Raw genomic sequence first — 14,935 nt, 5'->3', positions numbered from 1 at the left:
ACCGCCAGATCGTTTACCGATTAGGACGAAAAAAAAATCTCCCATTTTATTTAAATTAAAAATATATGGCAAGTGGAAAGTCTTACCAGAGGAGGTCACGCCCGATGATGAAGAAGCATCTATGTATAAACACAGAAGAAAATGAGGCTTTAAAATTAATGTCTCGGGCTGGAGGGATGGCTCAGCTGGAGAACCTGAGCTCAATGCCCAGGAGTTACTAGAAATGCTGGGAGCACTGGTGAGTACTTGTAATCTCAGTGCTGGGGAGGCAGAGACGGGAAACCCATAAGGCTGACTGGCCAATCATTCAGTCTAGTTAGTGAGCTCCAGGCTCTTTTCATGGATACTTGCTAATTAGCTCCAGGCTAATGAAAGGCCCTATCTTAAAGGAAGTGGATGATGTTCTTAAGTATGACACACAAGGTCCTGCTCTAGTCTTCACATACAAGAGCACCTATGCATACACATGTACCTTCACATGTGAATATTATTACACATATACTCAGAAGAAATGAGTGATTTTCATTGATCTTTATTTTGTAGTTAATGTGATCCATAAGTAGGCTCATTTTCTAAATACATGACAAATAAGAATATTATCCCATTAGTTAAATAGCCCCACAGGAGACTTTACCAGTTGAGGAAGTCACTTTTGCTGAACTTGAAGACACATATATGAATGAAAAGTAGAAGAAACCTATCTAGGGTCAATTGCCAAACAGAAGAAAAAAATCTCTGGCTACTGTCTTAAAGAAATATGACAGTCCAAAGACAGTACCTGAGGATGTTTCCTCTTCTTCGGAAGATGAAGATGCATCTGTGTACAAACCCAGAGACAGATGCTTTAAAATGAGTGTCTCTTCATGGATGCTTGCTTTGTAGCCAATATGATCATTAAGTGGATTAATTTCTAAATATGACATGACAGATGAGGACCCCACCTCTGTTGCTGAAGACGCCACAGACTTAGCATTCTGGCTATACAGAAATGAAGGTGGAAGTGAGCTGTAGGATTTCTACACCCTGGCCAACTGTCACAGGCTTGGATGGTCTTATTCAGGCTGTTGGGGAAGCACTGTCATGAACAGTCTTACTCCACTGTGAATTCTGCATCTGACACTACTGATTTGCCAGGCAAGATGCACCCTTAGTGTAAGAGTGGCATGACTGTCGTGGGTGTCACCAAATCTTTTCTGCTGGGATTTGAAGCTGCTCCCTGGGGGTCTAGTGCTGCAAACCTGCTCAAAAGCCCATGATAGAGGACACGATAGATCTAGTGGGACAACTACTGGTGCTGTCTTGCTACATGGAGTTGATATGGCTGCCAAGTTGACACCTAAATTATTGTGTTTATGCCCATACATTGGTGTTGGTTTCTGCTTTGGTCAGAGAAGTTTCTTTGTGCAGTGGGTGGTGGTGACTGCAGAGATTCATAACTGCTCAAAGTGCTAACAACCAAGGACTTAAATGCTCAGCCGTAAGTGTGGCTGTGTTATCCCCTTCAAGATCAGGGAACATTGTTGAAGAGGAATTGGGTTGATCTTGAGTTTCATTTAAATTTGTGGTTATTTATAAAGACTCATACAGCATATGAGGAATAAATGAAGAACTTGAACACCCAAACAGAATGTAAGTGCCAGAGAAGGCTCACAGTGATTCAGCATGCCGTCTTCTGGGCATGGTGTGCCTGTGGCTCTATTGCAACTTCAGTAAGCATGACTACCTGCCCCAACACCTGCACCAGATGGAGCCCACTATTATTCTGCCATGGGAAGTGGACATTTATGAGGCCCTTCCCCTCTCTAAGTAACCGATGGCTAGGGGAGGGACAGACGTTTTCCTCAGTGGTCTGGCCACTGCTCCTGCAAATAACCCCTTTCTATGCTCCTGTAAGTATCCCAATTCATAGTCACTAGTTCACACACACAGAAAAGCCACGTGAAATTAGAGGGGGAAGATCAGTGGAGTGTGGGTACCAGAGAGGGTAGTGGGGTAAATATAATAAAAATATATTTTACTTTTAAAATGTATTATATATATATATATATATATATATATATATATATATTTTACATGCTAGTAAACTCCTTCAAAAACAAATGCATCTCTTCGGCTAAGCAGCACTGTGGAGGACTTTACCAGTTGGAGAGGTTGCTTCTGCTGACACTGAAGGCGTTTCAGTAAACAAAGACAAGAAGCTTACTTATGAGCACCCTTCAAACAGAAGGATAAAAAGCACCTAGCATATTTAACTTTAGAAATATAAGCTGAAAGTGTTACGGGGGGGGGGGGGGTTCCTCTACTACTGAGACTGGAGAGGCATCTGTGTAGAAACCCAGGAAACAGGGTACTTTAAAATGAGCAGGGCAATGCTGGCTCTGTCTTCTCATTGTGGACGATGCGATCACTAAGAAGGGTCATCTTCTAAATACAACATGACAGATAAGAACACAACAGGGAACTTTACCATTTGGAGGACTTGATTCTGCTGAGGTCGAAGATGTGTCTGCAGACAAAGAGGAAGAGGCAAGCTTGGTTCATTTGCTTAATAAAGAAGGGGAAACGTTTTACAGGGGAAAAAAAAACATGGCAATCAGGAAACATTACCAGGGGAGGTCTCCTCTTCTGCTGAGGTTAAAGACATGTCTGTATGTAAACCCAGTGAGCAGGAGATTATAGCCAGAGTGTCTAGGCTGGGGAAATGACTCAGTAGGCAACACACTTGCCTTGAGAGCATAAGAACTGGAATTTGATTCCTAGAACCCACACAGAATTCCAGGCATGCTGGTCTGCACTTATAAGTCCAGCACCAGGGAGGCAAAGACAGGAGGATCTCTGGGGCTCCCTGGCCAGACTAGTCTCATTGATGAACTCCAGGCCAAGAGGAGACCCTGTCTGTAAGGAAGTGGTTGGTATTTCTGAGAAAGACATCTTTGATTATTCTGTGATCTATACACACATGCACAAATAATGTACACATATGTGCCATTTACACAAACATACACTGAGGCTTTTGTATACACATGATCTTTATGTTATTGTCAGTATGATCATAGAACAGGTTCTCTGTCTAATACTACACAATGAATGAGCAGCCCATCTCACTAGATTAAACAGCATAATGGAGACTGGATGCCCCATTGACACTGGATGGACATCAAGGAGACTCGGTGATGTGAATAGTTGTTTGTCTACAACTATCCCAGAACCAAAAGAACATTCAGATTACCAACTTGAGTGGCTATAACTGGAGCAGTTGCCAAAGGTAAGTGGTCAAATACTGTTAAAGACCAAGAAAGCAGAACACTGACACCTGCCTTTTATTTATTTAAGTTATCTTGATAGCCAGCTCCTGTGTGCCAGCACCAGGCTAATGCTGGAGAGAAGATCAACAAAAACTACATTAGGATTTGAGTCCTCAGAAAGAGGCCCGTCTTATGGTCTTAATATCAAGCATTGCATAGGGTGGTGTAAAATTGCAGTGATGACAGTTGTGTGTGTGTGTGTATGTGTGTGTGTATGTGTGATGTGTGTATGGTGTGTTTGTGATGTGCGTGTGGTGTGTTTGTATCTGTTGTGTGTTGTGTGAGTAGTGTATGTGATCTGTGTGTGGTGTATATGATGTGTGTGTGGTGTATGTGATGTGTGTGATGCTTGTGTATGTAGTCTGTGGTGTGGTGTGGTGTGTGTGATGTGTGTATGTGCTATCTGTGGTGTGTGTGAGTGTGTGGTGTGTGTGGCCAAGGAGCTCCCCTCTCTCTCCTAATCCTCCCTTCTCCTTATTCCCAGTGCTAGGTCTGGTTCAGTGAGACAGTCTGCTCAGACAATGAGCTCTCAAGCTGTGAGCTCATTTTAGCCCATCATGGCCAACACCCAGCCGTCCTACCTGTGCAGTGTGGTGGGCAGAGGCCATTGTCAGGTGATGACAGGTGAGATACTTCTACTGAAGTGGGAGTGATGCCTGATACAAAGCCCAAGGGGGAACGTTAATCACCTGATGAGAAGTTCTCATCGCTCACCCTACCTTTCCTGCAGTCTGCCTGTGCTGTCGGGAAGACTGCTTTGAGGGTCGTTATTCCATGTCCTTCTGAATAAGGGTTTGAACATCCAGTTTCAAAGCACACAGCCTGTGCTAGTATAAATTAAGTCTTTCCCTAGATGAAATTGCTACTTGCATGATCCACTCATGGGGAAGAATAGCACTGTTTGTATTGGGATACAGTACAGAGGCATCTCAAAGGACACTGGGTAAGAGGGCACTTTTGCTCCATATGGCTATTGTAGCATCTACTAGCATCCCTGCCATTGCCAATATGGGGCTAACCCTCCCAGCCCTTATAACCCCACATCCAACCTACTTTTCCCCCTACTGTACAGTCAGTAGGATGGCCAGAGGGCCAAGTGCTGAGGGTAGCAAACACATTGGCAGGCTGTGCGAGAGGCCCTGTGGAATGGCCCCCTACGTATGTAAGCACTTGACTTGGACTTGAATTTGGTCTTGACCTGGCTGCAGAGGCCCTCTGGGTCTACTTCTTGGATCTTGTCTATTACTTGAGATATTAGTTCAGCCAAGTGACTGTGGGGAGCCAGGAGTAATACTGTACTGGCTTGGTGGAATTTCAACATCATCTCATCCCTGATAGAAAGGGAGTGGGAAAATGAACAGAAAGCTTACCAGTTGCAAGGACTAAAGCTGTGGCTGGGCTTGAGGTAGGAGCTGTTGAAACAAGCAGGGTAGGAAAATTGGAATTAAATATCATTCTTGTCAGTCAAGATTATTTATAAAAGTAAATGGCCTTCTCCACAAATGTGTCCTGATACACTCCGTTCTCCTTTGTTCCTACTGGATTCTCCTCTTCTCTGTTTCATAAAGTTAAAGGAAATGAACAGTACCAAGGTAGTACATGGAGCTGGAGCCAAGAGACCTAGCTCCTAGTGTCTGTGTAACAGAGTATGTGACCCTGGACAAGTCCTGAATCTCCAAACTTCAGCCTCTGCATGGGAAAAGGTCTACCCTGTGGATCAGCAGTATCTGTGGCTTCTTTCAGAAACACAGACTCCTGGGACTGAAGAGGTGATTCCGTTGCTAAGAGCACTTACTGAGCTTGAAGAGGTTTGGTTCCCAGCACCTACATTGCTTGGCTCACAAACATCTGTAACTCTCTGATGGTCTCTTGTGACTTCAACCAGCACCAGGCACAAGCATGTGCTCATACATTCACACAGGTGAAACATTCATGCACATAAAACAAAACGAAGAAAAAGAAATGCAGACTCTTGGATGAAAATCTGCGTTTTTAACAGAATCCCAAGCAAGCTTTGTACACATTAAAATCCATGAGGCATATGCTATACAAACTGAAACCTTAACCAGGTAAGGCAGCCTACACACTTTGAGAAAACAGTGAAGACAGAGATCTTACCTGGTGAAGTTGTCATCTCTGTGGCTGATGCTAAAATGGGAAAGCATTCAGAAATTAGGAGATCATTTTTTACCTAAAAAGCTGACACATGAGATATATTAAAATTCCATACAAACGGCTTCTGGAATGTGGAACTAAATCAAAAGATGGAGTTTGCTGTTGCTTTCCTGTGTTTTCATTTTTGTGTTCTTTGTTGTTTGTTTTTTGCTAAGATTGAATAAAAATAGGGATACATGAAGGCAGGCAGGAAGTTAGAAATGTTCATTGGATGGGACACAGTTTGTTCCCCTGGGATAGGTCAGGAAGGCCACTTCTCCAGTGCAATGAAGAGGATGTCTTTTTCAGAGCAGGAAATTAGTAGGTGCCTTCCTCATTCCACCCTTAGACTGATAAGGCTGACTTCTCATTTATACCAAACTATGATTGTAACACAATGCTGAGTTGTGTGAACACTGGAAGAAAAATGCCTTTACAAATATAAAGAATGTTATCATCCCAGAGTCGATCTTTATTCCAATTTGTTTATATTATATTGTAGTTAACTGCATAAGTGATTGCAGCTCTCCTTCTGAGACACAGGAATGGATGCTCTTTTGTTCGGTAACCGCATCCTCGGTGCCTAGAGAACTCTGCCTGGTTCATCGCGAGTGCTCAAGGAATTCGTGTTAAACAAGCAGTCAGCACAGAGACTCATAACTGGTCAAGGTGCTGAGAATAAGCGATCATTTAGTGCTCAGCTTTAAACTGAACGTCTACACCAACCCCTCAAGGCTCAGGGGACACTGAGGAAGAGGGGGCAGAAAGAATGTAAGAGCAGGAGGGTGGGGGTGCCATATCTTCTGGGCAGCCCTCATGACTCACTGCAGTTATGACTGTCTGTACAATGTGAAGCCAGCAAGCTCAGTCAATACACCAGCTGGCAGCATCAACTGGACTCAGTGGATTACAGAAAAAAGAAAGAAAAAAGGAAAGGACATGAAAGGAGGGAGGGGACGTGGTGGGTGGGATCGAGGCATCCAGGGAAAATAGGATGAAGACATTGGGGATGGATATGATGAGGACACATTGACTGAAATTGTCTAGGATAAGTAAAATCTAAGAGAACTGTATATTAAATAAACAGACAAATGTATTAAATAAACCCTCTTATCCTGATCTCTGTGCTATCTCAGAGAGGCTTGGCTGTGGTTGTTTTCATTTCATCCCATTTTTCTCTCTATTTTACTTTCTGTTGAGATGCAGCGAAAGAAAGCACAATGCATAAACCTTGTTGAATTAAACAAAGAAAGAAGAAACGGCAGGAAACCATCCCAAACGAGAGGCCAAAAAGGAACAAAAGGAAACAGTTTAAACCAAGCAAGAGAAACTGGACTGTGTTTGTAGAATTCTCAAAACAAGCAAACAAAATGCCAGTACAAGCAGTAGGGGTAAATCCTGGTGCCACTACCAGTGGCCCCTCAGTCTGCCCCAGCCATACAACTGTCACCCACATTCAGAGGGACTAGTTTGGACCTATGCTGTTTCCTTCCCTGTCTGCCTGGAGTTGTACTGGCTTTTTTTTGGAACCTAATTCTCTTTGAATAGATACCTTGCTCCTTGGCCCTTCTCCAAAGGAATGTGCCTTACCCTCTCTGAGGAGTGGATGAGAGAATGTGGGAGGAGGTATAGGTGGAGGGGATGGGAAGAGGGGGGAGTGGGAAATGAGATTGGTATGAGATTGGTATGTAAAATGAATAAAGATAGTTTGATTTCTTTTTAAAAAATAAATTTAAAAAGAGAATTCTCAAGACCAGCACTGAAAGTCAGCCCCAGAGCTCAGAGCAGACAGCACAAGGAAAATGCATCACTATAGTGGTTAGTGGACAGAGCACCTGGAGAGTCCTCAAAGACAGGACAGTCTGCAGACTCTATGGGTAGCTCATGGGTGTTGAATCAAGCAGGGCTCAACAAGGGAGGCCACGTATGATCAGGTGGACTCCCACTGCCCCAGAAAGCCTTAGAACATCAAAACAGAGCCTTGGGCACGATTAGCAGACCTCAGCAGGATCCAAATGTCCCCACGTTAATTTCCAGGACCACCACCAAGAATCATTGACAAAGCCAGCAGCAGGTACCTGAGCAGATGACACCGGCGTCCTCATGGTGGCCACAGTTGTGGACAGACAAGCCTTGGTGCTGGCACTGGCCTAGCGAAGTCTCACTGCCCTGGCACTGCACGTCATCCAGGAAGATGCTCCCCACGCCCTCTCCAAAGTGGCCATTCCCAAGGGCGCTGACGCCCTTCCCACAGGCCAGTTGCCGGCATACCACATGGGCATCCTCGATTCCCCAAAGGTCATCACAAACAGTGCCCCACGTGCCATTGTGGAGGGCTTCCACTCTTCCTTCACACCGGTTCTTTCCATCCACCAACCTGATCATGAGCTGACCTGGGGGAGACTCAGAGGTTAGTCCTGGAGTGTCGTGGCCATCAGGCGGGCTTCTCTTTAGTTCTGAACGCAATCCCTCTAAATCACAGAGCAGTGGGAACTCGGGCCTCCTGCCTCTAGGCCCCACGGGACTACCCTGAATTAACTATTCTAAATGCAGTAACTTCTCTGATTTCTTATCTCTGGGCTAAAAGTGTGTTATTACAATGATAATCATATCCTTGAAACCAAACCATGAAATCCATAGGTTTTGGGTTTAAATATGTCAAAATCAAGTTTGTTTGTTTTTCTCTTCTTGTCCCTTGGTGCAATTTTAAAGTTAAAATCTTTCCAGAAACTGAGTGAAGACATGCAGTAACAGTCAATATGAATAGCCTCTCCTCCAGTTCAGCTTTCTCCTTTGAAATCCCAGGGAAGCTGAGCTCTAGGTAGCCAGTGAGAATATAGGCTATAACCTTGGGAAGGCTCAAGGTTAATCAGGAAGTCATAAGAGAAGCAATGAGAGTATTACCAACTACGGGAGCCACTTCTGCCAAATCTGAGGCAACGCCAACAGCTGAAAGAGACAATGAGAAGTATTCACATCAGTGGAGGAGATTCATCTGATAAAATACCACAAGCCAAGTTGGTGGGAATCTTCATCATGTCCATGTGATGGGGCACACACATGTGATTTGGCAATATGTTAAGAGCCAGTCCATGCCGATGATGACCCTGGGCCACCTTTCCCTCGCGTGATTTATTAATCCTCACTGAAAACATCTTTTAAACTTACAAGCAGGTGGCACTAGGGGATTTGTGGCCAGTAATTAGGGAATTAGAGGTTTTAATCTCTAGGCACCATGAAACTAACTCTTCAGCTATAAACAAAACAAGATACGCAGCAAACTGATAGAGTGGAGGGACAACCTCTCCTCAGCTGGATCTTGATACCATCTCCCCACCTCACCTCTGCCTGGCCCTCTAGGGGGAAAAGAATGAGTTGTCCCAGGAAGTAATGAGGCCTGGCAGTACTACAATTAATAACAAAACAAGGTTACAGAGCTTTGGGTCAAGTTTCTTTGAGTGGTTACCTAAACTTGTGTCCTGTGGCCAGAAAGTCCCAACACTGGAAATCAGCCATGAGGAGAGTCAAGCTGCCTAAAGTCTCATCAGAGGACTTATGAGATTGTTGCTCATAGAAGGACCATTCCCAGGAGTTAAAAACTGCTCTATGGCAGGGCATCACTCTGTCTTTCAAGTTTATTATTGATTACAAGACTTGTGTCTGAGAACAGGCTGTGACAATGGACAGTGGACCCTCATTTCTTGACCAACCAATGCTGTTGGCTGTTGGAGTCCCAAGGACGCTTGAGAGGCATGGGACCTTTGGTGCTAACACCAGGACAAGTTCGCCCCAGCAGGGCCCCTGTGTCCTTCTGTGTGGCTCTCCCTGGTTTGTTGCTTGGTAGGAAAGTGAAGTCCAGCAGAGACTGGGTACCTGAACAGATGGCTCCTGCATCCTCATGGTGATCACAGTTATGCACAGACAGGCCAAGGTGGTGGCAGTACCCTAGGTTGGTCTCTGTCCCCAAGCACCTCACGTCGTCTAGGAAGATGGGGCCAGAGCCATCGCCAAAGAGGCTGCTTCTGGGGGCTGCCAGGGCCATCCCACAGCCCAGTTGTTGACATACCACTTGGGCAGCCTGTATGCCCCAAAGATCATCACACACAGACCCCCAGGTCCCATTGAAGTAGACTTCAACGCGGCCCTCACACTGGCTTCTCCCGTTGACCAGTCTCACCAGCTGCAGATCTGCAGGAGCCAAGGGCCAAGTCAGTTGAGGGTCCTTCTGTGCTCTGAAGGAACAGTGCATCAAACTAGAGTGTCCTAGCCTGGTGTGCAGCCTGTTGTTGGGGTAGCAAGTGCCTGTCTATGAATGGCTATGCTGGCGTGGAGACCTATATACATACACAAAGGAACGCCTATGACCACTTTCCTCCCTGGAAATTTCATGTGTTTCTATCTATGTTGGATTACCCTCTGGGCACTTTTGTTATGGGAGTAGAGGTCACAGACTAGCATTGAGGTAAAAATACCATGCTCCCATGGAGCCATTTCTCTGGTCCACTTTACCTTTTCTTTTGAGGTAGGAGTCTTGCTAATTTTCCTGGGCTGGCTAGATCTCAGTCCCAGAAGGCTTTGTAATATTGTCCTCTTGCCTTAGTTTCTCTACAACTGGGGTTTCCAGGCCTTGGGCCCCTGCTCAGGGCTCACCGTTTTGGGGGCCCTTTCCCATAAAGTCACTTTTTGAACAACTGGAAACAACACATCTGCAGGCTGAGAGTTGAGACTGTATTTCTTACTGGATTTCCTCAGATAGGATACAATTCACAACATAAAATTTGCTGCTCATTACTTGAATCCAGAAAACCTAAGGTCTCTATGGGAGATACAGCATCCCCGAGGCCAGGTGGGAATTAACCTGGAAAAAGACCCTCCGAACTGAAAGTGGTGAAGTGGACTCTCAGAGTCGGAACCCTCAGAACCGGGGTGGGCCCTTTTCCAGGGCTGACGAGAGCCTGGCCTTTGAACATCAGATTCTGCAATTGAGATGGGCAGGTAAAGTAGCTCTCTCCTTGAAAAGACCCTCATAATAAGATCAGCGACATGTCACAAGCTTTAATAAGCTTCTTTGCCATGTAATACCAAGTCTATAGGTCATGGAAATAATGTTCTCTGGGTGTGTGTGTGTGTTGTGTGTGCGTGTGTATGTGTGTGTGTGTGTGCATGTGTGCACTTGCACGCACTTGTAGAGGCTAGATTAGATGTCACCCCAAGTTTATTTTCTTCTGGATCCCTTCTACCTTGTGTTTTTGAGAAAATTAGCCTCTTATTTTTACCTGGAACTGGATGATTGGGCTTGACTGGCTGTCAAGCAATCCCCAGGAAGCTGTCTGTCTCCACTTGTCCCAAATTGGCATGTGCCACCATGCATGGGTTCTGGAGATGAACTAGACCCTTGTATCTGCATGGCCAGCACTCTACCTACTGAGCTGTCTTCTCAGCCTTGTGTGTTGCATTTCTGTTAGGCACAAACAGCCTCAGAACAAAGAATCCCAGACTGTAAGGGTAGGGAAGTACCTATTGGATGGAAACCATGTGGATGTTCCTCAGGAGCTGGAGTAGCTGTACAGGTAAGAATGGGAAGAAAAGTCACCATAAATACATCCTAAGGAAATAAGAGGCAAGCTCATGTCCTTAAGTACCATCTAAGTCACATAAGTGAGTTTGCCTTTCAGCAGTCCCTCTAAGTAGCTGATCAGATCGCCTCTGTTTCAAATGCAGCAGTGGCTCAGGCCTGTGTGTGTTTCTCTACATAAGAATGAGGCATGAAGTTCATGTTGGGATCGTGAAGCTGTGGCCTCATAGCAGGGTCCCACTCTCAGTCACCAGCTTCATCCCAGTTCCTGTGTGTAGACTGCAGACTGAGTAGGAGCGCTTGCCCCCAGGGACACCTGCCTCTAGGACCAGCTGCTCCCCATAACCTCCCAAGGCCTCTGCTGCACGAACATCTATCTGGGGTCAAAGGCTGGTATCACGGCTTCCTGCTGAAATGTGGTATTCATGTGCAGAAGGGATGGCACACCAATCTGTTAACACACAAAACACCTTTCCTCTGGGTGCATTGCAGGTCCCCAGGGATTGGGGGACAGCAGTCTAGATTTCAGAGAATCACCAAAAAAAAGAAAGAAAACTCAGAAGAGAGACCCAGTGTGGTAACCCTTTTGGTAAGTGCTAGTCAATACAGGCAGGAAATACAGTGTTCATGAACTCATAGATACCTGGATGTCCGACAGCTTCAGAATCTGTAGAGAAAAGGGAAACATGAGATGGCTATGAGAAACCACAGTGCTGAGTGGCAGGAAGGGCATGGCCTCTGTTTAATTATAACTGAAGGAAGCTGGGGGTGAGCAATACTCCTTAAGCATCTAAGGCTGCACCCTTTGCTGTGGGATGTCACTTACCTAAAAACCCAGCACAGGATTCTGATACAATGAAACTTAGTAAAAAAAAAAATTACAACAGCTAGCACTTTTGTGTAACTTATGGTTTCTCAGATACTCAGTTAAGCGCTGTATGTGTGTTGTCTTGTTAATGCCTGCCAGCTTTATGAAGCTAGTACTATCATTTTCTTTATATTATGGGCAATTAATCTCTTCAGACCTTTGGTTTGAAAACAGCCACCCCAAGTATTGCAAGAACAGTTTTCAGTTTGGGCAAAGAAACCCACCATCCTGCCCATGGAGGCAGGCTTGAGGTGTGCCAGCCTTCGGGCTTGGCTTGGGGAGTTCTACAGCTGGTCTAGGATGGGCCTGCTCTCACCTGCACAGATGACACCAGCATCTTCCTGGTGCCCGCAGTTGTGGGTGAGCCAGTCACTGTGAGGGCACTGTGCCAGGGAAGACTCCCTTCCTGTGCAGTTGACGTCATCAAGGATAATGCTGCCTGAGCCTGGGCTAAAACTGGTGCCTGGCAGGGCAGATAAAGCTGGACCACAGCCCAGCTGTCTGCAGACCACGTGGGCATCTTCTATGGACCAGTTGTCATCACACACAGTCCCCCAGGTGTTGGCATAGTACACCTCAACTCGGCCTTCGCACCTCCTTGTCCCGTTCACCAGCCGCAGATCCAGACCTTGGTGGGTAATCCAAGACATTCCCATGAGGGTTAATTCCCAAAGACTGCTAGAGACAGCAGCTATTTCCTGGGAGTCGTACATTGACAGTCAAGGACGGCAAACCCACTTCCCTTTCATTCATTTCAAATCATTTCAATTCTTGTCCATGATTCCACTTTGTGTGTTTTTAAGACTGTGTTTGGTAAAGAAATGATTATTTCATGGCCTGCTGGACCAGGAACTTGCCCTGTGGGCCACTTACTGCAAGTTGTAAGTCTTAGTTTCTGCTAATCATGAAGTTTATTTTATTTTTATATTTTAAAATTTTTATGAAAAGCTGTGCTAGCTGGAGTGTGCACATATGCACATACACTGATTAAGGGATGATAGCAGCAGACACCAGGATCCAGTGTCCCTTGTGTCAAGATGTTCCAGGGAATAAGAAGGGCAGTCATTGCATGATGATGCTTGTATTTAAAGGTTCTCAGAAGAGAATAAAAGGTCAGAAGGTGGCCAAGTTAGTTCCTAAGTAGAGCTTGGTAGGGACAGCAAGTCACCCTGAGTCTCAATAATAGCCAGCTTCCACACCAACCCCCTGCAAATTATTCTTGCTTCTTGCAGTATTTTCTTGCCCCAGATTTTCTACATGGGCCAGGCATTCCCAGTCCTCCTTCCAGTAGCAGCCATCAGTGTGGCCAGCGTGAGCTGGGAAGGAGGGTGGGAATAGACAATGTCTTCAACAGGGATGCGTCTCCCCCAGTCATGCTGGGATCTGGGCTCAAACACTACAAAGGAAAGGCAACTGAGGAGCAGAAAAAAGGTTACCTGTTGGAGTGGACACTGCTGGCTGCTTTACCAACAATGCTAAAGATGGAAAGAAAGCAAAAGAAGAAAATTATACCATGTCTTTGTTAAATGTCAAACATTTTCAACCCTTGGTCAACTTCTAGTGGGCTCTCAAGCTTCAAGACTAGGGTTTCTAAGTACATTCCTTCCAGTACATCTCTCAGTAAAGAGTAATTCTTCCATTCCTCATTCAACATGTACACAGTGAATACAAACTCGTCTATAATCCCAAGAAAACCAGAGCCTGGGGATTGACTGATTTTTAAAAAACAGATAGATACAGTTTAAAGACAACAAAGCATCCTTTGAGGACCTCTGACACTAGAATAACTCAGGATGACACTTCCTCTCAAGGCTTAGACTTCCTTTCTCCCAATTCTTCTCTGCATGCTGAACTCTGCTCTTAAAGACCTGCCCTGAAGAGCCACTGACTGAATTTGAAATGAGGCAACTACTAGGTTCCAAAGAACCGGGAGCTAATGAAAAAGTTAATGCTTTTGGCTTCTTTGTTCTTTGATCTGCCTGGTAGAAAGCAGTGTGCAGAGGGAAATGCTTACAAAGCTCTGGCCTTGGGCATCAGAAGATAATGGCTGATATCTACCAAGTATGTTTTGTCACGTGCCAGGCACAGTGCAAGCCCTACCTCTGTACTAGGAAAGTCACCCAATCCCAACATATCCTGAGGATGCACCCACCTCATCCAGAGGAGGAAATGGCGACTTGAAATATTTCAGACATTTGCTAGATTTAGTGATGATGAAGACAGGGTGTTTGGCCCCTAAACCACTACCCTACTTCCCAGTGTAACTTCACCAATGCAGGTTACAGCCAATCAATCAAGTACAACTGACATTACCTGAAATCATATTACTGACAGGAAATGATGTTGCTGGGCAAGACAGAGAGGTTACGAAAGACACAAGCAGAGTGATGGGGTCACCAAATGACATCTTTTCATCCTTTCCAACCCCACAGGTAAGCCTGATTATTTGAATTGTTTGGGGGAGAAACAAAGCCAGATGTATCCCACCTGCACATCTAAGAGTGACTCCAGGTCTCCACCCATGCTTCTGAAAATCTAGGTTCATTCTGTCCTAATAATGGATAGTAGAATACAGTTTTCTTTTTCTTTTTCATATAGTTTTCACCTATATGATGTGTCTATCTTGCTAGTTGGTTTGGTTTTGTAATTCTTATTTTTAATGTATTAATCAGTGGACCAGTTAGAGACAAGATCCCACGTAGCCTGGGCTGTGTAACTGTTGTGTGGGTACTGGGAACTGAACCTTGATCCTCTAGGAGAGCTGCTAGTGTTCTTAAACATTTAGCCATATCCAGGTCCTATCAAACTTTCAAAAAAAAAAAAAAGTCTGGTTCTGACAATGATTTCATTGTCACTGCTTGTACTGATAATGGTTCTCATAGGCTCATATATTTGAATGATTGGTCCCCTGCTGGTTGAACTGTATGGGAAGGATTAGCAAGTGTAACTTTGTTGAAGGAGGTATGCCCCTGGGGGCAGGCTTTGACCGTTGAAAAGGCTAAGAAAACCCTAATTAACTTCATCTGCTTCTGT

At 45.1% G+C, this 14,935-nt stretch overlaps 1 protein-coding gene across 1 annotated transcript in view; it reads right to left on the bottom strand.

The window, feature by feature from the left end:
• The window catches only part of LOC119827348 (deleted in malignant brain tumors 1 protein-like), a 115,910-nt gene that overhangs the window by 24,753 nt on the left and 76,222 nt on the right, over positions 1-14,935 (bottom strand). The window contains exons 36-52 of the mRNA XM_042054182.1: positions 14,216-14,266; positions 13,339-13,377; positions 12,219-12,530; positions 11,678-11,701; positions 10,977-11,021; positions 9,170-9,647; positions 8,762-8,865; positions 8,364-8,408; positions 7,538-7,852; positions 5,391-5,453; positions 4,676-4,717; positions 3,887-3,961; positions 2,608-2,646; positions 2,456-2,506; positions 2,140-2,166; positions 779-817; positions 87-119 (exon numbers count right to left, since the gene is read on the bottom strand). Coding sequence (XP_041910116.1) covers positions 87-119; positions 779-817; positions 2,140-2,166; positions 2,456-2,506; positions 2,608-2,646; positions 3,887-3,961; positions 4,676-4,717; positions 5,391-5,453; positions 7,538-7,852; positions 8,364-8,408; positions 8,762-8,865; positions 9,170-9,647; positions 10,977-11,021; positions 11,678-11,701; positions 12,219-12,530; positions 13,339-13,377; positions 14,216-14,266 — 1,782 coding nt within the window. The remainder of the gene's footprint in view (positions 1-86; positions 120-778; positions 818-2,139; positions 2,167-2,455; positions 2,507-2,607; positions 2,647-3,886; positions 3,962-4,675; positions 4,718-5,390; positions 5,454-7,537; positions 7,853-8,363; positions 8,409-8,761; positions 8,866-9,169; positions 9,648-10,976; positions 11,022-11,677; positions 11,702-12,218; positions 12,531-13,338; positions 13,378-14,215; positions 14,267-14,935) is intronic.

The sequence above is a fragment of the Arvicola amphibius genome, chromosome 1 (genome assembly GCF_903992535.2).
Source record: "Arvicola amphibius chromosome 1, mArvAmp1.2, whole genome shotgun sequence".
NCBI lineage: Eukaryota > Metazoa > Chordata > Mammalia > Rodentia > Cricetidae > Arvicola > Arvicola amphibius.
Note: the sequence above shows the minus strand (reverse complement) of the source record. Positions and strands in the feature narration are given on the sequence as shown.